Raw genomic sequence first — 27932 nt, 5'->3', positions numbered from 1 at the left:
TTCATGCTTATTGAATGCATATGTAAAACGAATAAATGGATAAATAATAACTCAGGCAGCACACATACACGTACATATGCATATATAATTTTGTAAAACATGCAATTTGAAAGGTTTTACTAAATGAAATAAAGATAATTTATCTGGCATTCTGTGGGGCAGAACTCTCAGTTAAATCACATTTGTATGACTCTATAATATTCTAGAAATATTCAAGTTGATCTTATAATAAAAGAACTACTAAAATAGAGAAACAAATATTTAACATTTTATATGGACAGTTTAGTATAAATAAATATTTTGTCTATTTCCATATAGTTGAGTGTTATGAATGTCTTTTTTTAAAATTGAAGTATAGTTGATTTACAATGTGTTAATTTCTGCTATACAGCAAAGTGACTCAGTTATACATATATATACATTCTTTTTTTATATTCTTTTCATTATGGTTTATCCCAGGACATTGAATATAGTTCCCGGTTATACAGTAGGACCTTGTTGTTCATCCATTCTATAAGTAGTAGTTTGCATCTACTAACCCCAAACTCCCAGTCCATCCCTTCCCCACACCCACTAGTGTTATGAATGTCTTATATTCCAATTCTTAATTTGGGTTCTCTAAGTCATCCTTTCCCTAATGATGGCAGAAAATAGAAAGTTTAACTTTCAAAGTGATTCCTTTTCTTTCTCCACTGTAGTTGAAATTTACTTCTGTTTAATACAAAGGAATGGATAAAAATTATTTCATGAAATCACAGAATCACAGTCAGAAGAGACCTCAGAGGGCAGGCTACCCAGCCCCTATACTCTGGTAACCCTGAGATACTATATATAAATAGAAAAAAATTCACACACCTGTTAATAGGAGGGGCAAAGGTTTTAGAGCTGCATTTATTTCATTTCTGCCACATTCATTGTGACACTGGGGCCCTCAAGGCATTTCATTGTGCCTGAATTCTGTTACCAGGAAACAATGGGCCGAGTCCTGGGCAGGACATCAGGAGACCCAAGTGCTCAAGCTGCTTTTGCTTCTCACAAGTCTTGTCAATTTGGCCAAATCTCCAAATTCAGACCAGGTACAAATGATAGAGGACATGCAAATGACTGAAGGACCTAGTGCCTACTAAGGCACTTTTGGTCTAAAAGATCAGATGAGAAAAAAAGTTAAATATATGTATTTAAGGCCAAATAAGTTAGTATTACCATAGAAAGGCAAACCCAGACCACTTTGGGAATTACGGGGTGCGGTTAAGAGCACACATTGGAGCAGGACTGTCTGGGTTTGAATTCCTGCTCTGTCCCGTACTGGCTGCAGGCTTGGGCAAACTACTTAACCTCCCTGCCTCAGTCTCTTCATCTGTAAAATGGAAGGGTAATAGTTACTAACCCATAAGGTAGTTGCAAGGACTAAATGTGGTAAGTGCCTGTAAATGTTTGCTGCTAAATTTATTATTTAGTTGCAGTGAGGCAAGAAGTTAGAACGAGAATATGAATTCATAAATCTCTAAAATGGTTACAGTAATTCAGTTTACTTCTTTACAACCTAACGTAATGATCAAATGAAAGAATTTGTGTGTATATTAAAAAGTTCAAAGTTCTCTGCAAATAGAAATCTCTATTTTTTATAGTTGAGGTTTGTATCTGGCCTTATTTTGAGTATGGGATTTGCTGTCCCAGAAGCTGGGGGTTTGTTCTGATGGTGCAAAGAATGTGATAGCAGTCAGTTACCTGCAAGCCTCCGATCTCCTTGGGTTCTATCAGCCTTAAAGCAATGGGTCGACCTAGTCAGCTGGGGAAATGTGAAGGCAGATTTTCCTCTCAGCTTCTAATCCTTCTCAGCTTCTTGTTGCCATTTCATTGACACTGATGCTGTTCTCTTCATCCAATTACTTTGTGGGACCTCTGCTGTGGGCCTTGTTTAATTCTTATAGTATGAAACTTAACTAGAAAATTATATTTTGTATTTGAATTAATTGAACTTCAGGTGGAAGAGTCCCCATTATCTACATTTTCTATTCCCATGGTATTTATCACTTTCTAACACACCAAATATGTTATTATTATCATGTTTATTGTCATTCTCCCCAAGTTAGAATGTCAGTCCTATAAGGGCAGGGATCTTTGTTCTGTTCACTGATGTGTTCCAGTACCTAGAGCAAAAACTGTAACATAATAAGTGGTCAATAGATGTTTGTTGAGTGAATGAATGATGGATAATAATAAGTGATTGGGAAAAAAAATATAAGGTAGCAGTAAACTTGGTGGGAGGAGAGCATTTTGAAACGCTGTATTAAACACAACTTGATCATTTCCAATAAAATATTTATACAGAGTTTATATTGGAGGAATGCCCTGTGAACTTCTCATACCACAATCTGATAATTTGTAAGTAATTCAAATAATTTTCTTTAGAAAAATAAATAATAGATGTAAACATACTAGATTTAAATAGTAATTTCTAGCAATATTGCATAGCTGAATGCTTTATAATAGTATAGATTGCAATATTTTTATAGTAAATTATCAATCATTTATATAGTTAGTTGTAACCTGATATCTACTATCTCCAGTATAGTATGATATGAACTGCTTTTAGATTATTTTGAGAAAGATGTTTTGAGAAATACCTTTATCAAATAATTGTTTCACTTGGTAATGTTTTAAATTCTTTAAAAGGAATATCAATGGGGATAAACAAATTAATTACAAAATATTTAATTTTCAAATGAAGTTTTATTCAAATAACTTCAACCAAGACTGGGAAGTATTTTCATTTTACAAAAATTTTTGTTGTAGCAACCGTTTCTATCCTGATACATATTCTGAAATTCATAAGATGTTTTTAAGGGAAACACAATATTTTAAAACTTCAGTGTCAATATAAACTTTGAAATTAACATATATATTTTATTAGGTATGGTCTAAAACTAGATCACTCAAATGGAGACATGGGTTCTATGATTTGTAAGACGACTGGAACTTACATTGGTAAGTGTCAGTCGTCATTCTTCATTGTTCTCAGAAATGCCTATTTCCTTGTTTTGTATTCTCTTAGACCTCTCCTGTGGCCTAATCCCTTTTTTTTAAAATTAGCATTTCCTCTTTACCTTGGCTTCTTTTCAGTGTCATGTAAGCATGTATGAATTACCTTTTTCTAAGGTTGACATTGAAGTAAGCTTCTTCAAGTTTCTTTTTTCTTTTCTTCTGTCATCCAGATGATTCCATTACTAATTTACCTGTAGCTTTACTTTTACTCTGCTTTTTTCTCCTTGCTCTATGTACTTCAGACTCATAAACCTTTTAGTTATTGAATCAGCTTTATTCCTTCTGTCTCAGGACCTTTGCAAACTTCCCATCCTGAGGGTTTCAGATAAAATGTCATGTCTTCAAAAAAGCCATGGGCTTCCCTGGTGGCGCAGTGGTTGGGAGTCTGCCTGCCAATGCAGGGGACACGGGTTCGAGCCCTGGCCTGGGAGGATCCCACATGCCGCGGAGCGACAAAGCCCGTGAGCCACAATTACTGAGCCTGCGCGTCTGGAACCTCTGCTCGGCAACAAGAGAGGCCGTGACAGTGAGAGGCCTGCGCACCGCAATGAAGAGTGGCCCCCGCTTGCCACAGCTTGGGGGGGGCCCTCGCACGGAGATGAAGACCCAACACAGCCATAAATAATAAATAAATAAATTTAAAAAAAAAAAAAAAAAAAAAAAAAAAAGCCTTATCCCCAGCCTTACATTCTCAAAGTTCGTTCTCCTTTTCCTTGATAGCTTTATCACAGTTTTTAGTTCTCTGTGTCATTGCTTTCTCCACTTGGCAGTGTGCTCTTTTTTTTTTTTTTAGTTTATTTATTTATTTATTTTTGACTGTGTTGGGTCTTCGTTTCTGTGCGAGGGCTTTCTCTAGTTGTGGCAAGCAGGGGCCACTCTTCATCGCAGTGCGCGGGCCTCTCACTATCGTGGCCTCTCTTGTTGCGGAGCACAGGCTCCAGACGCACAGGCTCAGTAGTTGTGGCTCACGGGACTAGTTGCTCCGTGGCATGTGGGATCTTCCCAGACCAGAGCTCGAACCCGTGTCCCCTGCATTGGCAGGCAGATTCTCAACCACTGCACCACCGGGGAAGCCCGGCAGTGTGCTCTTTGAGAAGAGCAAACTGTGTGCTCACCCTGCATCTCTTAACCCATGGCTGAGTGTCTGACCCAATTAAATAGCTGTTAAATGAATGAAAGAAAATTGAGGGCAATATGGTTACATATATATTCTTTTCTTCTTCTTCATTCATTATTATATTTTGTCAGGTTTTCCTGGTTATAACCTTGAGACATATTATTTTGTATATCTTAAAGTACTAGGTACTTTAAGATATTTCAGTTTTCATTTCTTTGAGGATTAGTAGATGGTTGCATAATTACAGTATTAATTTTATATTTCTTTTCTTTGTTTTAAATCAGCTTTATAATATGTAGTTATTGTTCTCCTGTGATTGAGAATTTAATCGATTGCATATTTTAATTAATTCCAGGTCATCACAATGTCAGCTTCATCTTGGATAGTGATTATGGAAGGTAGGTCATTTTGTAAATAATAATTTTCATAATTAATTCAACTGGGTAAATAAAATAAAAGTGTATATTTACTTTGTGCAATATAGATCCCTAGATTAAAAAATTAATCACTTTCTTCCCCCAAATTAACATTTAAGGGATCTATAACTCCAGTTCACTCATAATTTGTGCCTCAGACATGGCCTTCCAATTGTTGGGAAATCTAGCATTACCTAAAACAATAAATAAAAAAATCTTTGATTGTGATTTTATAAAGTTTTATTTTATGTTTTGTAGTCCTTATTTAATTAAAATTGTTTTGATAGCTAAGTAATTAAATTTTGATTTGAACTAATGTAAGGATAAATAAAACCTCATGGTTAATATTACCTGATAATGGTTTTCTCTTAAAGTATCAGGACAAATAGAGTTGTGAAAGATGGTAGTTATAGCTTTTAATTGTTCATTTTAACATCAATGTTAATAACTTATATTTATGATTTTTAGTAAAACTAGAACTTATTTCCAGATATCCTACATCCTAATTTCAGTCAGAAAGACCATCACACGCTTACAGAAATATCAGAATATGCAAGTCTCAACACATGCTGCAAATGTCATATTATAGATAATAATAATGAACATTTAGTAGCAGGCATGGTGTTAAGCACTTTACATGTATTATCTAGTTTAATACTCCCAAAGAACCTATAAATTGAATGTTATCATCCAGCCCGTATTGCACACTGGGAAAATGAGGCTTAGGAACATTAAATAATTTGCCCAAGGATATTCAGCCGGTAGGAAGCCGAGCTAGAATGTGAACCCATGCAGTCTGACTCCAGGGCCTAAGCCTTTTGTTCCAGCGCTCTGCCATGACTGATGGAGGGTTTCAGTCACAGAAACACATCTCATCAGTATTTAACATCCTGACTCAGGATTCTCTGACATGGTGGCATCACCCCACTCCTGGAGCATTTGCAAATGTGGGGGGGTGGCATTTGTTGGCTGTCCCACTAGCTATAGCATGCTAATGGCCTTTTATGGGCGGGACCATGATGTGCCTGGGAAAATGAGCTGGTTGATAGAAATCCAAATAAGGCACAAGATTTAGCCATCCAGTACTAATGTATCAGTAGTAGACCAATGATAAAATAGGTCTACTGATTTCTTTTTTGTCTCTGAAGAGAGGCTCAGTGCTTAGAAGTTTGGAAAGAGTGGCAATATTGTAATCAGAGTAGATGTTATTCCTGTTCATTGTTTACAGACTGCAAGAGAAGGGTGAGATTTGGTCCCTGCATGTATGGAAATGCAGTTGAGTCGGTGAAACCAAATCGATTATCACTGTATTTAGACATGAGCTAGTTCTAGACACCTAGAGGCAATATGTTTATTACCAAGTTATAAACCTAGGCTGGACACTTTTTTTTTAAATTGTGGATCCCCAAAGCACAGGGACTGTATTTTCTTTTTTTTTTAAATTTATTTTGTTTTTATTTATTTATGGCTGTGTTGGGTCTTCGTTTCTGTGGCCGAGGGCTTTCTCTAGTTGCGGCAAGCGGGGGCCACTCTTCATCACGGTGCGCGGGCCTCTCACTATCGCGGCCTCTCTTGTTGCGGAGCACAGGCTCCAGACGCGCAGGCTCAGTAATCGTGGCTCACGGGCCCAGTTGCTCCGCGGCATGTGGGATCTTCCCAGACCAGGGCTCGAACCCGTGTCCCCTGCATTGGCAGGCAGATTCTCAACCACTGCACCACCAGGGAAGCCCCGTATTTTCTTTTTTAAAAAAATTTTTATTATTATTTTTTGGGGGCTGTGCCACGCAGCTTGCAGGATCTCAGTTCCCCAACCAGGGATCGACCCCAGGCCCTGGCAGTGAAAGCACCAAGTCCTAACCACTGGACCGCCAGAGAATTCCCACTGGACACTTCATTATAGAATAATATATACTGCACTAAAACCATGAAGAATATTATAATTCAAGATAAGCCAGAGTGGATGATATGTAAACGGTGCTAAGATTTACCTTTATGATTTACATGGGGCAAATGACACAGTCCCATGACTTAACTGTGATTTGCTGCAAAGACATGGCCTACTTACATATAATTTGATAAGATAAGACAATAGGATTTTATTGAAAATACTAGAAAAATATGTCAGAAGCAACAATTACTCAGTTTTAAATTATTTCATGAACTATATATGGTTCTTTTATGCTCTCAATGTCATTCTTCCTAAGGTGAGAAAAGTGAATTCTTAGTCCTGAGTCTGTATGAAAGGTACTAATTGCCAAATCCATCATATGTCTCTCAGAGAAATAATTACCCAAAAATAGAACGTTTGAGTGATCAAGCTTGAATGTGATTAATAAGTATACGTAAGTCAATATGTGGCATTAACATGCCCCCAATTTTCAATTTTAAAAAGTCAGAAAATTTGCACATATATAGGCAAAAATATTGCATAAAATTGTTAATTCTGTGATCTTGACTTATAATCATTTTTTTCTTTTTTAAGCCAATGGATTTCCTTTTGTATTAGTGTCTCAGAATTTAAGAAATTGTGTTTCTATATAAAACAATCTTATGAATTTAAGATAACTGTTAAAAATATGACGTTTACTACTTAAGAGCCTAGTTTTAAGATTACATGGCATTTAAAAAAAGTTGTCATTTTATAAGTTATAAAATCCATATTTTACAAATTTCAGGAGCATTCCTGAATATCAGATGAACCAATTAGACACTATTGTGGCACCCATTCTGTATTTCATTTTTTTTTTTTGAAGTTTAGTTGATTTACAATGTTGTGTGCATTCTGTATTTCTTTTAATAACCAACGTTCTCTCTTCTATTACCCCAAGTTCAAACAACAGCTGTTCCAAACTGATAAGGTTTAGATGAGGCTCGCTTAATTGAGAAATGCCTAGTCATTATCAATGAATTAGTGAAAATCACCTCAGTGTCATACCAAATAAATTACATTCAAATTTTCTTTCAGGAGGCAATTTTCCCACCAACTTAAAAAGCAGAGTTAATTTTTCAGATGCAGGATCTGACCACAGACAACATTGTCGGAACTGGCATCATTTCAGATCTTTGAGAAATCAACTGAAAAGCTTATAACATAAAAATATAAAATCTAGTATGAACTTCTTAAATAACTAATTTAGCGTAAAATATCTTCAGGGACTCTTTAGCTTTGCAAATGCACATTATAATGCCTGTGTTAGACTTATAGGGAGTTAACTCTTGGTCTCCACCACAAGATTTGCATTATCCTTTTAGATTCCAGTTCATTGAGTTATAATTATGATGAATGGGTTTAGGGTCTTAATATTAGAATTTCTTAACTTTTCTAATTATGAATTTAATTGAGGTAATTAAGAGAACAGCATTTAATTTTAGGATCAGATTTCTTCCTTTCCTAACCCTCTAGACTATGGAAGTGCAAGTATGTATCTGTCAAAAATATGAATAGGTTCTGTGTTTATTAAGGGTGACTTAACTCTGGTGGACTGTTGTGAACTTGCTCTCATCCATCTGTATTCTCATGTAAGTTAGTGGCAAGAGAGGAGAACTGTGTAGTACCCAGGGCTCTGGACTCAAACTGCCTGGGTTCAAATTCTGTTTCTGCTACTTACTGTCTTTGTGATCTTGACTAAGATAAAAATTCTCTGAGTTTTACCTACCTCATGGGATATAAAATTAAAAATTTAATAGCATAATAAATTAAAAGCTTAAAAAATCTTAGCTTAATGTTACAGTGGAGGATTACTGGACTGAATGTCAATGTTATGACATAGTATAAGTGTGTTTCATGTTTGGTAATTGCAATCATTGTTGCTTTTGTTGTGGTCATCCATGTACAATGCTTGGTGTCAGTCTATCTATCTCTTGTAAAAATAAAATACAGTGTGTGTGTGTGGAAAAAAAAAAAAAATCTTAGCTTAAAAGCTTAAAAATCTTAGCATACCTGATAAGTGTTCAATAATGTTAGTTATTCTGACAGTAAATGGGTTATAAGAGCATAGAGTGCCCTGGGGTGGTCATCAGTAGAGCCCAGCTTTTATGAAGGGCAATCCTCCCGTCTGTTTATTTTTTATGTTAATATAAATTCTTACTTTACTGAAGTATAATTTGCATATAATAAAATGTACGTATTTTAAGTGTGCAGTTCAGTGAGTTCTGACAAATGTTATCTTCATGTATTTGTATATTTGTGTAATCAATAACTAAATCAGGATGTAGAACATTTTTATCCTCCTGAAAAGTTCTTTCCTGCTCCTTTGTAAATTATGATATGATTTCTATCACTAAAGTAAAAAAAAAAAAAAAAGAAACAGTTTCCTAAAATAAAGGTCATTTTTAAAGCAAGAATTTTTACTTTTTTTAAACAGGAGTTTACCACAAAAAATGGCATATTTTGTTTCTTCTCTCAATAAAATTTCAATGTTTCAAACATATGCAGGTATGTGACCTTTCTGTGTGTGGGGTGGGGGGCGGGAGAAGAGATTTATTTCATCAAATCAAATACAACAGTGACTGTAAAGTGTACTACATTATGTTATGTAATTCTAAGAAAGGAAACACACCTAAGATGAGGAGTGAAATAGGCAGTCCTGACATTAAGCTACGATTCCGAAAACTACATTTCTGGTGTAAGGTTGATTGAGAAATACACTTATCACACTAAAAGAGACAGCAGGGAAACTTGTGCATCTCAACTTGGGCTGTTGATCAAGGGAGGAAAAAAAAAATCTCTGCTGTCAATTTAAACCACAAACCAGCACTCTCTGAGACTTATGCTCTCAGTGTGGTCCAAAAGAATCCTCAAGCAGATCATAATTTATTTTAATTTAAAGAGGTCTCAGGTTTGTAGTGCCTCTAGGAGAGTGTCAGAAGCAAACACAAACCCTTCTGGAAGAATTGTACTTCCTTCCAGGTCTGGGATGATTCAGATTTCAAAGATGTTCAAATGTGAAAAAAATGTATATCTTGGAATCAATCAAATATGATCTATCCTGGCTTTTTCTAGAAACTTATTTAATGTGAAACTCCTATGTAAAAATACATAGAACTTTGATAGATTGAACTAATAAGGATAAATTTTAATAAGAATCTACCATGTGTCATGCACTGGGCTATTTTACCAATATACCTAAGACTTTTATATATAAAGCCACAAGAATTCCAATCATAGTTAATATATTAGTCTATGAAAAAAATATAAATATAAGATGTTGGCCCATAAATATAAGGAAGATTCATTCTTCAAGAGCATAGAGAAGAGGCTGTTCTGTATGCCTTCCTGTTTTCTTTTGGAACCAAACATCTATGCTCAGCCCAGGTTTTCCTTGTTCTCTGGATCCTTCTGTCACCAGTGTCTTTTCAGTATTAGTTACCACTAACGCCTGGTCCCCAGAAGATGTAGGTCTCTGTGAAAGCCATGTTTATAGTCCTCTTTGCAGGATTGCATCAGAGACAAAATAATGAAACACCTGATACTTTCCTTTGGTAATCCAGTACCTTCACTGTGTTATGTACTATGGCTAGGTAATTTGGAAAATTGGTAAAAATCAAACATTTGTGTTTATGTGCAGTATTCATGACATTGTATTTCTTGTCCTTCCCCTCCCCCTCCCAGAGGTCACTACGATTTCACCTTCACAAGGAAGCATTCAAGGCGGCACCATGCTAACAATAAGTGGACAGTTCTTTGATCAGACAGATTTCCCAGTCAGAGTTTTCGTTGGAGGTATTTTTCATGATTTTTAATAAAAGAACGAATCCTTCCTTTTCTTTAATAATTTCTAAGAAGAATAACATCTTTTCTTAATTAATGCTTAATTTAAAAGCTGTGTATTTTCAGATGGGCATTTGGTTCTGGGGCTTGATGCTTTTCCCACTGCACTTCTCCAGTGAGGACCACTCCTTGCAGCCTTATATGACCAGGATTTGGGCTTTGAGGTCAGCACCAAAGGGCACTGCATGGCAGCATCATGGCTGCCATCAACAAATTCCTCACCACACTTAGTGACACACGTACCCTCTATTTAATAGACTCTTAAATTACCTTTTTGAACTGTTATTATTTCTTAATGGGTTAGGTAATTATGGGAAAATTTAAAGTGGTATTTAGGGATACTCTCCTCATCCCCTTGTCATATACGGTGCCTTATCTGGACATCAGTAATTACAGATGATATTGGCCTTAGAAAGAGCATCAATTAATGTGTTATATGTTCACAGCTGCACATCAGGCTTGATTCTCTGGTTATGCATCACTTTTATATGTCTGGTCCAGATTTGTTCAGAGGTAGGGTGCTAGGCAGCTCAAATAGGAAGTTGGGGATGAATGTAATGGGATCTTCCCACTCAGTTATAATGACCTTACCTACCTTGACGCGCAGAGGACAGGATATCTGCCCATGCATCTGGCACGTAATTTTTCTGATAGAGCCCGCTGCTTAGGTACTTTCTACTTTTAAGGAATCTGCTAATGAGCCAGGCAAAATGTGATTTCAAGAAAAGAAATTCATAGAACGCAACCTCGTGTAAAGTTCATATAATGTCTTTCCTGTCCCCATGAATCCTCGCTGGCCACCTGCATAGGCCAAAAGATTTTAAACTTTCATATAATATTATGTTATTCTGATCAGATACTATATTTTAAATATTAGAAGCAGGGACATAAAATATTTTTAATATATATAATATGTTTTACGATCTGATATTATGATACAGCTGATATGTGAAGATAACATGTTAAATTTTTTTTATCATATTTCATTGCCATTAATGTTACAGCCAGATTTGAGCTTTTGAATCCTCAATAATTTCTTGAAAATAATGATTGGTTTTTGTATCTTTCCTTTGCTCCAAACAAAATGGGTTAAGTTAGTTTAATATACTGTTAAAAGGTACTGTTTTCTAGTTCAATGATCTTGCACTCACAAAGCATTCAAAATAGTGAAAGGTTGTGTTGAAGTATACATTTTCCAGGCCACCAAACAAAATGTGGCAAAGATACTTTCCTCCTTTTCCCTTGCTTCACTGTTCATGGGTTATTTCCCTTTCAGTAAATAGTTAATGAGGGCTGACCTTACATGAGGCACTGTGAGGAATACATGGGGGTCTAAAACGTACACTCTTACTGAAGTCTAATTGTGCTTATGTATAACAACTCTTATTTAGAATCTTATCTGTTTTGGTTTCCATCTGTCTGTGAAAATACCACTTACAAGTTATTATTCCTTTTGTTTTCATTTGAAAAAGTTGGACAAAACCACCATTAACCTAAGAGGACCGGGATCATCTACTTTTGTAAATTCTGAACATCATTGATTTATTCAGAAACTTTCTCCAAGGAACAAAACATAAGGCTTTGCTTTGGACCCAGATAAAATATCTTACAGTGACATCATTTTATCAAATTTTGTATTTTGTTTCTCAGAAATTATGAAATATTCTAACTCAGACTTGTGAGATTTTGCCAGCAAAATGTAGCCTTGTGGAAGTATGACAATTGATGAATGCTGAAGCTTTCATAGAGAATATGTAAAGGAAATTAAGACCCTTCAACTTTGCCTCTTGCTTTTGCAACTTAGCTTTGATTGAAAAAACACTCCAAGATAGGCTGATGTGATTTGCATTCTGAAGCTCTGTAGTAATAGTTCTGCCCTTGCTTCTCTGTAGGTCAAGCCTGTGATATTTTGAATGTCACAGAAAATAGCATATGTTGCAAGACACCCCCTAAACCTGATATTCTCAGAACTGTATATCCAGGTAAGTCAACAAAAGGGAGAAGGACCATTTCTATATTTGCTTAAGAGGAATATTATTGATAGATATCTTTAGTGTCTTAGTCCGTTTAGGCTGTTATAACAGAATAGCATAGACTGGGTAGCTTATAAACAACATTGATTTCTCACAGTTCTGGAGGATAGGAGTCAAAGGTCAGAGCACTGGTACATTGGGGATGTGGTGAGGACCTGCTTTCTCACGGATGAGGCCTTCTCAGGGCTAGGGAGAAGAGACCTCTGTGGGGGCTCTTTCATAAGGGCACTTATCCTATTCATTAGGCCCTACCTCCTAATACCATCACGTTGGGCATTAGGTTTCAACATCTGAGTTTTGAGGGGACCCAAACATTCAGCCCGTAGCATAGTAACAAAAAATATTATTTGAATTTTTTAGAATTTGTAGTGAGAATTATAATAAATTTCTTCCTAGTTTTTTTCTTTATACTTTCTGGATTAGGAAATTTTTCTATTAATATAGCTGCATCAAGGCTGCACCAGTGGAGGTAAACCTGGCCTAAATTACTCAGATACCCTGTGAAAACTCTATTGATAGAGTATGAGGGTGCCTTTATTTCAGATCAAATGATTATTACTAAATTTTGGTACAGACTACATGGAAAATTTTTAAATGCTTTATTCCTGGTTAAAAAATAAATGGCAGAGGTTAAATCCTTATTTGTCTAGAATGATTTAGGCATGATCACAGGGATGAGAGAAATGGAACACAAAATTCTTTTCAGATTTTCGCCTGTGACCAGTGAAAGTGCGCCTGATGGCCTTGATATCTGCAACTAGACCACCGTGATGCTGGGCATGTGTGTGCGTGGATTCTGTATCTCATCCTGTGCACTCAGTGAAATCAGTTTATAATTGTGTCATTGATTGGTATTGGAAGCCAAATAAATTCATTTTATTAACCTCTTAAATGTCCTTGTTTTGAATGATATTTAAAAAATGACCAGTTTAAGAGGAGAATTTTGATATTTATAATTGATTACTTTAAAGAAAGTTGTATATACCAGAGCATGCTGCTGCTATAAAAGGTTGAAGTGCTCAAGCTTTTCTCTCACCAGACTCAGAGGAAGAGTAGTAGCCATTATTTTCCAGATTCAGGCACTCCAGACAAGCCTAAGGCTGCTGAACCAAGGCCTGAGCCTGATTGATTGTTGTTGTATTTTAAAGAAGAAAAATAAAAAGTGAGACGGCTCATTATGATTAGGAAAAAATTACACTGGCAAGTGTAAGTTCACTTTAATGAGAATGTTCTCTCTCTGATTCTGTCCAAGAAGAAGGAGAAATCCTAGAGCAAAAGTAATGTTAAAAAGAAGAAAAACAAATACTGACGGAAATCTTAAGGCCAACAGTGTCTGTTCATTGAGCCATTAATTGAGTAACTTTTATTAGAGAGAATAATCAAGGTGAAGATTTTATAATCAAATGGTCTGAGTCTTGAAGTTTTGAGTCTTGACTATATAAAGCAACATCAGTCATATCAAAAATAATAATTATTATATTATTACTATCTTATGTAAAGCATTCACTAAGTACCAGGTATTTTACATATATATGATAGCTAATCCCCATAGCAGCCATGCCAATCATAATATTACTCTCATTTTACATATGTAGAATCTGAGGGACAGATATGTGAAATAATAAATTGCAGACTGTCTTAACAGCGGTCTATCCTCTGGGTACAGATACACGTAGAGATATGTGTAATTGTTTTGTTTACACACATGCTGTAAAAATGTGAATAGAAATAGAATACCTATAATCACTACCCAAGTAAAAGACATTGAGATACCGCATGAAAATTCTGATGAAAGCCTTCTTTTATTTTGTTATGTTCAGGTGGGAGAGGCCTAAAGCTTGAGGTATGGAATAGTAGCCGTCCAGTACATCTTGAAGAGATACTCGAATACAATGAAAAAACTCCAGGGTACATGGGTGCCAGTTGGGTAGATTCAGCTTCCTATCTTTGGCCTATGGAACAAGATACATTTGTTGCACGCTTCAGTGGATTTTTGGTGGCTCCAGATTCTGATGTTTATAGATTCTACATCAAAGGTGATGACCGTTACGCTATTTATTTCAGCCAGACTGGACTTCCCGAAGATAAGGTAAGGAAGCCACAGAATACTACTTGATATTATAGAAACAATATGATAACCTTTATACATATCCCATTTATTCTACACCAAAACCAATGAATATATTTACGAATTTATGTCGTGGGTTCTTGGCTGTTTTAACACATGTGGTATGAACCATAAAGTTGTTAGAAAACCCATTGCCTGAAAGAAAATGCTTTACCGTACCTAAATTTTCTCTAACAAACAAAAAAAACACATACGTTTCCTTTAAAATTGAAGATTATTTTTATTATGAAAGAATTATAGTCACACATAGGAAATTTGGAGAAGAGTACAAGTATTTCACTATCCTGCTAGATCTGTTTCACTATTACTTGGTCATGAGATTAAAGTCTATTATCTCCTTTTGTTTGTATTTTGTTTCTTACATAAATAGGATCATACATCCAATTTTATAATCATTTTTGTCGTGTATTAGTATTTTCACATATTATTAAATAATTTATATAACACCATTTTTGATGACTGAATAGTATGCTATTGCATGAGTTTACTACCTTTCCCCATACTGATAAGTTTTTAACTTACTTCTGATTTTTTATGACCACAAATCATACTCAATTGAACATTTGTGTTCATTAAATTATTCTGTATTTTATGTTATTTTATGTTTAGGACAGTTTCACAAATGTGAAACTAATGAATCAAATCATAAGAACATTTTATGAATCACTATATATATGGCAAGGTTGTCTCCCAAACTGGATGAACAAGTTTAAATTCCTGCCTATAACACATGAATTCCAATTTTACCGTAGCGTTTCAGCATGTTTCCTTTAAAGACAGTATAGTCATTTCTAATGGGAGGCCCAAAGTCTTCTCTATCTAGTATGCAGACCCAATTAGTAATCTTTGGCATCTCTCAGACCTCCTTTTAATGATCTCATTTGGATTAAGTCCCTCAAAGTTCTCGGCAGAACAAAAGAATATTTTAGTTAACAATAACAACCTTCTCCCTGTATGGATCTTTAAATTTCCCATTTGCAATTCTAATTGTGGAAAAGCTATGTTCTATGTGTGTTCATGGAATAGTGGAGTTGATGTTAGTTAAAGGTGGAAGGGGTGAAGTGAGCTTTGATAATTTTTTAAAATCCACTTCATCATGAAAAACAGATATTAGAAGAAAAACGTGAAATATTTTCACATTTTTCTGTTCATAAAAGTTCTAAGGGCTTCCCTGGTGGCGCAGTGGTTGAGAATCTGCCTGCCAATGCAGGGGACACGGGTTCGAGCCCTGGTCTGGGAAGATCCCACATGCCGCAGAGCGGCTGGGCCCGTGAGCCACAATTACTGAGCCTGCGCGTCTGGAGCCTGTGCTCCGCAACAAGAGAGGCTGCAATAATGAGAGACCCGCGCACCGCGATGAAGAGTGGCCCCCACTTGCCACAACTACAGAAAGCCCTAGCACAGAAACGAAGACCCAACATAGCAATCAATCAATCAATCAATTAATCAATAAAAAAAAAAAAATAAATCTTTAAAAAAAAAAAAAAAAAAAAAAAGTTCTAAGACTGACAGAAAAAATAAATGATAAATAAATGCTGAAAAGGCTTATTAATAAGTTCTTTTCTCCCTCTCTCTCTCTCTCTGTCTCTCTCTGTCTTTTTGGGATAAGGTGAGGATTGCCTATCATTCTTCCAATGCCAACAGTTATTTTTCCAGCCCAACACAAAGATCAGATGACATTCATCTTCGAAAAGGAAAAGAGTAAGGTTTTTTTCTTTTCTTTAAATTATTGTGTAATATTTAAAAACTATAATTTTATATATAAAAATATTTTCAATTTGTTTTATTGGTGGAAGTGATACTAGTTTATTGGTTTAATTTATAATTGGTCATTCTCTATAATTTGTTAAGTTTTGTTTCTATATTTTCAAGCATACTGGCATTCAGCTAACCAGGAAAATTTGAAATCTAAATTATTCCTGTTGCAGAAATTACAATTTTGTGAAATTTACTTAATCCTGCTTTAGTTTCTTATTAGGACCTTTCAGTCAATCCAGCTGTCTAATTTCTCTTCTTCTATTTTCTCTATTGCTAGAGAAAAATCACAAAAACCACATGGATTTGTACCATAATTAATGTATATTTAATATTCTCTTGATTTATTCCAGACCCTGGACCAGGTACTAGAAATTTAATACAAAGGATATTAAAATATATTCCCTGCCCTTAAGGATTACTTGTTTAGTGCTGAAAGGTCAATTCCAGGGAGAAAATGAGGATATTATTCAAATAGCTAATAATCCCATTTGAAAAGTCAATTCAGGATTCCTAGAAAACAGGGAGGTAAAAGATGATATATGCAAAATAGCTAAGTTACATGGAGACCATCAAAAGTTTCATTGAAATTTTCTTCCATTTACCATTTGTATCTGTTAGGTTTTGCTGTGTAAGAAACCATTTCCCCAAACTTAGTAGCTTAAAGCAACCCAGTTTTGTGATTAGCTGGGTAGTTCTTTTGATCCTGACTATTTAGTTGGTGATTAATGGTCCAGGATGGCCTCATTCACATATCAGGAGCCTCAGCTGTCCTGATGGGAACTGAGATATCTGGGATGTCTCACTCCACATGGTCTCTCATCTTCAAGGAGGCTAGCCCAGGCTTGTCACAGTGTCCCAGCAGTTAAGAGGGCAATTCCTAATGCACAGATACTTTTGAAATTCTGCTTGTTTCATATTTGCTAATATCCAATTGGCCAAAGCAAATGGCCAAACTTAGATTCAGTGGGTGAAGAAATGCACTTCACTTCTTGATGGGAGGAGTTGTTTTTTTTTTTTTTTTCCATTTACCATGTCACCTTTCCAGATATTGATTGGATTATGCTCATAGGCAGCACCATGAAGATGTGATGGAGCTGGACAGAGAGGGTTGGGATCAATGGTACCTGAGAGAAATCACACTAAGTGTTCTCACTAAAGTCTTAGGAATAATAAACTTTCCATTCTTTTTCTCCTCCTCCTTCTACTATCACTTCTTCCTAAACTTAAGCATTTTCTTTTTTAACCAAGTTCACTGGGCCAATTCAGAGTAAATGGAGTACCTCGTTAATTCCTATTGCTATTAAGTGTCAATACACCTTCAGGCTTTGCCTTGACCTTGGAAAATGAGTCCAATTTACCTGCTTGGCAAGAGCACAGAGCTTGCATGAAAGTGACTTGTAATACATCTGGCCCCTGGTATCTGTGCTTCTGCAAACTAGCATGAAATTTATACTGGCACTTATAATGATGGTTGTGTATTCTGAAATTGAGGCCACTCATGCTGGTTTATTGCACAGTGGTCCCTGGGACCTTTCCAAAGGTAGCTTGTCTTGCCAGTTCATTTTACTCAAATAATATAGCCTTATCTCTAAGTGCATATCGCTTTGGTCACCCACTTTCTACTTTGAATCCTACCTCAGTGACTAACTTTTAAATAATTTTTCAATCTTTAAAGTTCTCTTAGTCTCTGTTATTCCTATGATCAAACAGAATAATAATACATATTTTACAGGATTTTGTGAATATTAAATATAATAATGTCTGTGAAGTGCTCAGTTTAGTGTCTAGCACATAGAAAGTACCTTAAAATATTTTTAAGCTGCCAGTAAGGATACAGAATTTAATGGTTCTTCTCTGAATCCTGCTCCCTAATTAGTATTGCCCACCTTGATTTGACAGAGCTGGCAAACAGGTTCTCAAGGCAGCCAAAAGCCTGATGTAATCCTCCAGTATCAGTTCTATGGGGAAAATGACCCAGAGCCCCAGCATCCTTGCCAGATGGGAGGTAATAAATACCCCTCATTCACAGTCTTACATGAACTGTGGATACTTATTCTCCATTTACAAGAGTATCTGTTCAATGATGTGAGGCAATTTAAAGGAACTCCTAGCTGGCCTCTCCAACGATGGGAGCAGTGGTTACACTGACAGAGATTTAGGTAGGGAAGCAGTAGCTTTTCACTCACCTGTAACAGCTGATTTAGTGAACACCTTATCCTGGATAGGCATTTGGATGATGGGCATGGGGCCTCAGGAATCAAGAATTCCAAATTTAAGGTGTGAATCTCATCCAGCTTATTAGAGGGCCATCATCAGTCTAATCAGTAAAAGTTTCCTGCGGCAGTGTGTTGTTTCCCAAGTTACAAGTGGAGACAATATTTAAGGAACTTAGAGTAAGAACTTTCATCGGTGACACATACAACCACTCAGATACAAAATATATGGTATGTCTAAGTCTGCCTGACGTTTTCTTACACACGTTAAAGTATTTAACCTCTGTGTGTCCTCTGTTTTGTGCCAGGAAGTTTATGTTGTAACCTACAATGTAATTTTGTTTTAAGATCCTTGAAGATAGGGGATAGTATCTTTTTCAATAAATATTTATTGACAAAACTGAATGAATTCATCGTTCTCTTTATCTGTAATGCAGATATCTTACATAATTCATTTTCTTTTAGCAAACTGCTATGAAACTTAATATTTTAATAGTTAAAATCAGGGATACTTCAATATAAATCATTTAACAAGCAGGTGTTTTATATCATATTGAAATTTTATTCATTGAAAGAAAAATTCATGACAAGTGCTCTGGAGAAAAAGTTACATTCTTGAGTTACACTATTTTCCAGATATTACATTGAAATCTTGCTGCAGGAGTACAGACTAAGTGCTTTTGTGGATGTTGGACTGTACCAGTATAGAAATGTCTATACTGAACAACAAACGGAAGATGCAGTGAATGAAGAACAAGTGATCAAATCCCAGTCGACAATTGTCGAGGAAGTACAGGTTTGCTATGATTATAGATCCACTTTGTAGAAAGTAAATGCTCAAAGATAGGAGCTCTATTTGGTTATTAATTTTACTAGGTAAGATACTGTTTTGGGGGAAAACAGTCATGGAAAATTACTGAATTGTGCCTTGGAATATCTGTAATTATAAACCAAAGAGTCTGTTATTTGATGACTTACACATTAAAATAGTTTATCATTTGCAATAAGATAGGGCAATGTAGAGGCATTGAAGAGCTGACTTATGATGCCTTTAAAATATATTTTTCCATATAGTAAATATATGCTTTTTTAAATTGGGAAATAGGTTATAACATTGGAAAACTGGGAAACAACTAATGCAGCCAATGAAGTGCAGAAGATCATGGTAACCAGCCCATGTGTGGAAGCTAATTTATGTTCATTTTACCAATATAGATTAATCTATAACATGGAAAAAACTGGTAAGTTGTAAATAATAAGGGAGATTTTATTACTCTTCATATATAGACAAAATTATAAAAAGGTGTTTGCTCTAGTCAAATTCTACTGTCTGGAAAATATAGTTTTAATAGTATGTTAGACAAAGAAGCAAAAAAATATATTATGAAGAAAACTCTTCACACTGGAATAGAAAATGGCATCAGTAAAAACAGCTTTCAGATATATACTATTATTTTCTTCTATAAGGATCATGATAAATGCATATCTAAACACACATAAGGAATTTATGTATCTGTGACTCACAGGTGTAAGTTAATAGGAATTAAGTTCACCATTATAGAGATATACATTTCATTTTCTCAAAGACCTATGAGACACTAATTTATCTGTTAATGAAGATATTACATTTCTGTATTTTATAAAAAACCCTGAAAAAATAATTTTGCTATTTCTGTTAATTGTTTCAATGAGTAAATATTGATGAGTGCTTGCTATTTGCCAAATACAATGCTTATTACTATGGGAATATTAAAACAATAAAATATGAGCCCTATCCTCAATAGATCACAATCCAATTAATAGTCAATATTATTGAACTTGAATCAATTTCAGAATGTAATTTCATTAAGTGATAACTGATGGTACAGACTATAGGTACTTTAAAGAATTCAAATATGAGACATCAGTGCTGGCTGTGATAGTGCAGAGATTTCAACTCTTTTTTTTTTTTTTTATTAAAACCCCTAATCATTTGACTTTAATTTTTTGTTAATTCATCGAAAAGTCTGGCTACCTGCTGATGCTTCTGACTTCATATTGCAATCAGCCTTGAATGACCTCTGGTCCATAAAACCGGATGCAGTTCAAGTAATAAGAACACAAAATCCTCAGAGCTATGTTTACATGGTAACCTTTATATCAACTAGAGGTAAGCATGTATTTCATTTTGCAATTCTGTAAAGTTTTTTCTAGGAAACAAGTTTGTATCCTGTGCAACTCCACTGAAAAAGGTAAAAGCTCCATAAAATGACAGAGGAAAGTAAATGGATTCATAGCCTTGATCACCTTCAGGAGAAACAGAAATAAATGGTTAATTTTTTTCTGTTGTAATTTAAATTTTAGTTGTACTTCAAGGAGTGTACAACTCCAATGCATGAGATATACACTCTATATACTACAAATACACTATCAGTATAATAGCCTACTTTACATTTAGCAAAAATTATAGTGAAGATATTAATTCTGGAAATGAAATTTAAGTGAATCAATATTTCTCAGGAGACACTAGTCTGGCTAGATCTTGTTTGATAAAAGGATTCTCTGGTCAAATCCCCGTGGGAAACACTGTATACCACAGCTTCTCCTTGAAGGTTGATAGAGCTCATTATAGAATATTAAAATCCCCAAGGACTCCGGCAATGAGCAACAAGCAAAAACAACAATAAAAGCAAAAACAAAATAAAAAAAGCAGTGCACCTGTGTTTAATACAGCATTTTCCAAAATTATTTGACCTCTTTATCCTTTTCAAGTAATGGCTATTAACTTACTACATTTTCAAGTCTTACAATTTTTTTCTTTTAATTTTTTCCTATTTTTCTTCTGCAAGTTTTATAGTTTTTTTTTTAATTTATTTATTTAATTTGTTTATTTTTGGCTGCGTTGGGTCTTTGTTGCTGCGCACGGGCTTTCTCTAGTTGCGGTGAGCGGGGGCTACTCTTCGTTGTGGTGCATGGGCTTCTCATCGCGGTGGCTTCTCCTGTTGCAGAGCACGGGCTCTAGGTGCCAGGGCTTCAGCAGTTGTGGCTCGCGGGCTCCAGAGCGCAGGCTCAGCAGGTGGCACATTGGCTCAGTTGCTCTGCAGCATGTGGGATCTTCCCGGACCAGGGCTCGAACCCGTGTCCCCTGCGTTGGCAGGCGGATTCTTAACCACTGCACCACCAGGGAAGCCCTCAAGTCTTACAATTTCAAGTGTCACATTTTCAAGTCTTAAAGCCAAGTTTAGCAACCAATTTGGGTATTTGGGATATTTAGCTCATGAAATAGGTCCCTGAATATGTGTTTGCTTTCTTTGCACAGTCACTATTTTCCAATTCATACTGTTACTTCAATATTTACGTCTCATTTTATGAAGTTGTTAATTTGATTGTTGAGCAGAGAGTAAAGAATTTTGTTTAACATGAATTGAAGTTCTAAAAATTTCCCAAAGGTTAGATTGTCAAAATGCTATCTAAATGAAGATATGGTTATCTTTGTTCTCTCAGAAACATATTTTTAGATCAGAGAGAAATTTTAAGACTTCAACAGAAACCTTAAGAAATATGGTAACAAAATCATAACTGGGCAAATTCTAGGACTTTACCCAACAGAGAAAGTCAGTAGGATTCCACTGTTAAAGCATCCTCCCAAAGAAGAGAGACATGTGAGGACAAGGCCTTATTTCTCTCAGTGAGATTGTACAGACAAGGTTCACAGGCATGGGGCTATTTCCTGGAATTCATCTTTGTACTCTATTTGTAACTAAAGAAAATAGCAATTTCCCAGGCTAGCCCCTTATACTAAGATGATGGTACTGGAACAAAACTTAAAGAATTTTCGGAATATTTTATTGCCCATTGATTTTTACCTCATGATCCCAATGCCAACTTTTGTTTATCTTACAAAACTTCCTTTTACGCTACAAAAACAGAACCTTAAATATATAACACTTTATCTGCTGTTTTGCTGTTTCTACTATGGCTAAATCTCAGATTCAAGGATCTGCATCTTCTCCATTCATCCTTTTTTTTGTGATAATACAATTCCAAATAAAACCAGTTTTGTTACATCTGAGTTTCTATTATGGATATATTGGTATTTAATTAATTAACTTCTTCAAATTCTGTTTGGTACTTCATTGCAGGAGACTTCGATCTGCTCAGTTATGAAGTATTTGAAGGGAACAATGTCACACTGGCTATTACAGAACAAACCAAAGGAAAACCCAGTTTGGACACATTCACACTGAATTGGGATGGGATCACTTCTAGGCCTCTTATGCCGCAGTCATCAGAAGCTGAAGTATGCTCTGTGTTAGTTTTTTAAACAGAAAGCCACTTAAGCATCAGCCTTCTATAAAAACACATTTTAAGGAGTAGTAATACATCTCCTCCTTGGCATGGTGGGTTGGAGCCAACTCATAGTGAGTGGAGAAGGGAGGAAATATCCAATGACAGAGGGAGTGAAAGGGGAGTTCTTGGATCTGTGCCAACAGGATCCAGGTATCTGCATATGGGGCAGCTGCTCATGAGGAATGTTTGCTTGTGAATTACTGCATTTCAAGAACTACCTGTACAATGAGTTTGAGTTAATATTTGTTTGATGACTGAAGATCCTGCCCTATTTTCAGTCCTTAATTCTGAATATCTGTGCTTTATCAGAGAAATGTGGTATGGAAATTATAGACCTCATGAATGTGTGCCAGTTCCTATATAATCCAGAATTATTATTTCTTAAATAATAGTGAAAGATTACAGCATATGTAGCTCTTCTTTTGAGAAACAATGCATTGCAGTATATATTTTTTCCAGTTAATTTTGCATTAATTGGGAAAACTATTCATTTGGAATCTGTTTAATTAGGTGCTAATTCATTTAGGTTTGTCTCATTGCTGTCTTTAAAAAACTACTAAACCAATATGCCTGCCTTATGTAATAACTAAATAAGCTAAGATCAGCCAGTTGGATATAACTATTGTCATTCTAAAATAAAAGTCTTGAAACAGTCATTGGATACTGAAATTATCACATTAACTTGAAATTATTTAGGAAATGACCTCATAATTATGGCTAACATAGGAATTATGAAATTATTTTTTTAATTAATTAGTAGAATTAGTAGTTAAACTAGTAATGTTCTAACTCTTCATAAAGAAGTTACTAAAGCTCATATTGTTAATTTAGTTTCAGGCAGCAGTGGAAGAAATGGTTAGCGCTAAGTGTCCACCACAAATTGCAAACTTTGAAGAAGGATTTGTTGTGAAATACTTCAGAGATTATGAAACTGATTTTAACCTGGTATGGAATATTTAATGAACTGTGAAATGGACCAGATAAGAAATCATATAAATGTTTGGAATTTTGTCATTTTTTGAATTAACATTAATTCCTTTAACATTTAAAGTCAAGTTGCAAGTATAATTTTGTCATACATTTATCGGTAAGGTCTGTTCTAGCATCTTCCTGCATTGTAAAATGACTCATTTGTAAAAACACACATGAATTTTCTTAATCAAGAGACAGTAGGCAAGATGGGTAAATGTGAGATCTATAGGGTTTTTTGTTTGTTTTCTTCATTTAGATGCAGAGTATATTCTTTTTCCTCATTGGCTTCAGAGAATACCATTTGTAGTAGAGCGTTACATAGTAAATTGCTTCCCTTGCTTCTGGTCAGTTAGTACAATGCCTAGTCATTATTTATTTCTTGATGAACTACAAAGATTTTTCTTTGATGTACAATAAATTTAAAATATACTTAACTTCCTAATTCTTATTTTGAAGACTTGAGGAAGCCAGATATTCACCATTTCCAAATGAATACCATAGGAATAAGAAATATATAGGCTAGTTATTCAATTCAGATCAATACCCCAGAAATAAATGAGTCCTTAAAAATATATATCATGTCATGCTTTATGCAAACAGATTTATTAGTGAAGAAAAGGGAAAATCTTTTAATGGGTTACGTTTTCAACTTGTTTCAATAAATATACATGTATTTGGGTTCTCCTATCCTGAATGTAGTACTTGCAGCCAAGACAATTGAACAAGTAGTTTCCATTATACTCCTTTCGTACTTCATCTCCCATCATCATCATCATCACAACACACATTCTTGGCTACACTTTACCTTGACTCTTTGAGTTTCCCAGCACCACTCTCTCACGTCCCCACTTCTTTGCACATATTTTACCCTCTCTCTGATGCCCTTGGCTCCCTTTTCCTTTTAAATTACTCCTGTTTATTCTTAAAGGCAATTCATTTGTTACTTCTCCAAGTCATCTTTTTGATGCTTTTATGTGAGTTAGATGCCTCCTTTCAGCCTTGGTTTCATAATCCTTGGTTCCTTTGTCCCAAACTGGTAGGCTCCTGTGTGTAGGGATAGGGTTCTTCACTATTTGAACCCTGAAGATTAAACAAAAAACAAGCAAATGAACAAACAAGCAAAAATGTGGCATGGAATGAACACAAAAAATCATTTGTGGAAGGAGTGAATAAATATCCTTAAGGAGTCCATAATATAAGGGGAAAGAGAGGACTTGGGAAATAGTCAAATATAGATACAAGGGATTATATGAATATGTATCTAAATGAGTGTTACAGGATGAGAGCCTTAGACTTTAAAAGAAGAGAGAAAACATTCCAAGTTAAAGCAGTTTGGGAAGCAGTGGGATCTGAGTTGAAATTTGAATGACTTAGGTGAAGATGTTGGGGAGTAAAGCAGGGCAATAAATCATGTTTTCATTTGAAATATTATTTCTGTAGGAGCATATTAATAGAGGGCAAAAGACAGCTGAAACTGATGCTTACTGTGGTCGTTACTCCCTGAAAAACCCAGCTGTTCTTTTTGACTCAGCAGATGTTAAACCAAACAGACTACCATATGGAGACATTTTATTATTTCCTTATAATCAGGTAAGCTCAACAAAATGATATGCTAATTAAATTTGTAAAATACCTTGGTAATAAAATTTCATGAAATTTTAAGACAAGGAAAATTGCTTGTCATGTGAAGTCGCATCACGTTGGACAGGCACCATGCTTCAATTCTGTGCTTGTGATTTCCTCGTCTGTTGATTCTCAAAAAAAGAAATTTAAAAAATACGTAGTACTGTGCACATGTATTCTGCTTTATCTTATAATTTCAGAAAAAAAATTATTTGCACACAAATGTAGATACTAAAACAATTTAAAATATATAATCTCCTCATTATTCCTTCATTAATTAAGAAGAAACAAAAATAGATAGCCGTCATAGAGTGATCTTGGGTATCCATCCAATCATGGAAAAGTGAAGGAAGATCACGAGCAGAGGAGATGGCAGTTTTAGGATAGGTATCTAAGACTAGCAATCATAGATTTACCCTGTCTCTTGTTTTAAAATTCTCAACTTGAAACACATGTTCTAAATTTCTGAGTTCTAAATATATATGGCATTTTTAAGGAGTTGTAGACCATTAAAATTAGTATTTAATAACTATTGTATGGTGACACGTCCATCTCTAAATGTTCAGCTGCATTCACATCCTAGTTAATCTACCTGAATGTTTCTCTGTCTTCTCTATGTGTAATGGAGTTTTAAATTCATTGAAGAGTTTAGTTAGAACTGGCCTTAATCCTTATATAGCTCCATGACTAGAGGGAGTGAATTATTTCCATATTTTTAAGGAAATCATATCTAAGAAAACAATAAAAGAATTAATCATTAATTGTGAGGTCACATCAACTCCTTCTTCTTCTATAAAATCTTCCCCAATTCTTCTGCATCTCATTGTCTGAAATTAATCATTCCTTCCTCTGTGTTCTGATACATTTTGTATAAAAAATGCTCAATAGATATTTATTGGATTGGATTGAATTCATTTGAATTGCTACAAAACAATTTAATGGTAAGATATTGTTACTGATTTTTTTTTAATATTTTCTGTGTAGTTATGTTTAGCATACAAAGGATTCTTGGCAAATTATATTGGTCTAAAATTTCAATACCAAGACACAAGCAAGATTACTAGAAGCACTGATACACAATTTACATATAACTTTGCGTATGGAAACAAGTAAGTTACACTATGAATTTGAAATTTTTAAATTATAGTATGTAAACTGTGAAGGTAAACTCTGTTTGTTTGTTTGTTTTTGAGAAATCGTGTGCACCATGGATCTAACTGCAATTTTTTCTGCCTTCTACATAAGCTTCCTAACAGAGACAGTTGTGCCAAAAATAAATCTATAGATTATGAAAATAAAAATTGGTCTAGTGTCATCATCACCCATGACCATTTAAAAGACAAAACAGTGGTAAACTTTAGAATTTAAATTATATATTATTAAATCTAATAATGTTTCTAGTTACTGAAGGAAGATAGAAAGAAACTGCCTTAGCACAAGATTGTCATTAGACTTTGATCACTGAAAAACAAAATGAATGTGTAAATGAAGAAAATAAAATATTTTGATGAACATACCAAAGTTAAGGGAGAAAAGATATTCTTAAGTACTTGGTTTGGTTGCCAAAAGTTAGACACATAAAAATGCAGATAGAGAAATATAAGGCGAGAAACTAAATGAGTCTAGAGAAAGCTGTTTAATGATTATGATTGTCATAACCTCGAGTGCAATTTAGTTCTTCAAAATGACTTTTGGTTTTCATTAATTATTATATCTTCTGAAATCTGTCAATCTTGACTTTGAATTTTCATATACAATACACACAAAAATTTTACTTACAATAAAACAATGATGACACATACACACACATACAACTTTTCTATTTTAAAAAGTATTCCTCATAAATTTTAAAGTCATATGCTTATTGAAGTGTAATTTACATAATGTCATAATTTACTCTTAAGTGCATAATTCAGTAAGCATGACAAATGTATACAGTTATGTAATCATTACCCCAGTAAAGATATAGAACATTTCCTCTCCACAATTTTAGAACGTTTTTTTTCATGTAAAGTTTATGTCATAAAATACCCATGGTACGATTTCCATGTCTTCAAAAATATTTCTAATACGTTTCTTTTGTGTTTTTTTTCTGTCATAGCTACATAAAAAAATCTTCTCTATCCTGTATCAATCTATATAGTTTTCATTGTACTTTAATACGTAACATTTAAGTTGCTGTCATTCTGTAATATATAGAGAGAACTATTCTATTCTCATCATAGGAGTGGGATTATAAACACTCAGAACTGCCGTGTATGGAACAAGTGTGAGGCAGAGTCAGTGCCTCGGCTTAACTATTCAGACAGAAGGGAAGAGAAAATGATCCAAAGGTAGAATAGAACCAAATGATAACCATAAACAAAACAAAAGACAAGAAATAACAGGTAAAATGATGAGGGAGATTAGAATAACTAGATGGAAAGAAAAGGCAGTTTTTTTCTTTTCTGGCTGCACTGCACGGCTTGTGGGATTTTAGTTCCCCAACCAGGGATCGAACCCATGCTCTCTGCAGTGGAAGCACAAGT

At 34.9% G+C, this 27932-nt stretch overlaps 1 protein-coding gene across 2 annotated transcripts in view; it reads left to right on the top strand.

Annotated features, from left to right (window-relative positions):
- The window catches only part of PKHD1L1 (PKHD1 like 1), a 155758-nt gene that overhangs the window by 20752 nt on the left and 107074 nt on the right, over positions 1-27932 (top strand). For both annotated transcript variants that reach the window (XM_057532372.1, XM_007188783.2), the window contains exons 7-21: positions 2332-2385; positions 2915-2988; positions 4518-4560; positions 8943-9013; positions 10190-10300; positions 12241-12330; positions 14202-14470; positions 16119-16210; positions 19117-19276; positions 19586-19721; positions 20486-20629; positions 22602-22759; positions 23641-23754; positions 25222-25371; positions 26389-26513. In XM_057532372.1, coding sequence (XP_057388355.1) covers positions 2332-2385; positions 2915-2988; positions 4518-4560; positions 8943-9013; positions 10190-10300; positions 12241-12330; positions 14202-14470; positions 16119-16210; positions 19117-19276; positions 19586-19721; positions 20486-20629; positions 22602-22759; positions 23641-23754; positions 25222-25371; positions 26389-26513 — 1791 coding nt within the window. The remainder of the gene's footprint in view (positions 1-2331; positions 2386-2914; positions 2989-4517; positions 4561-8942; positions 9014-10189; positions 10301-12240; positions 12331-14201; positions 14471-16118; positions 16211-19116; positions 19277-19585; positions 19722-20485; positions 20630-22601; positions 22760-23640; positions 23755-25221; positions 25372-26388; positions 26514-27932) is intronic.

Source organism: Balaenoptera acutorostrata, chromosome 17 (assembly GCF_949987535.1).
Source record: "Balaenoptera acutorostrata chromosome 17, mBalAcu1.1, whole genome shotgun sequence".
Classification (NCBI taxonomy): Eukaryota; Metazoa; Chordata; class Mammalia; order Artiodactyla; family Balaenopteridae; genus Balaenoptera; species Balaenoptera acutorostrata.
This window is presented reverse-complemented; position numbering and strand designations above follow the sequence as displayed.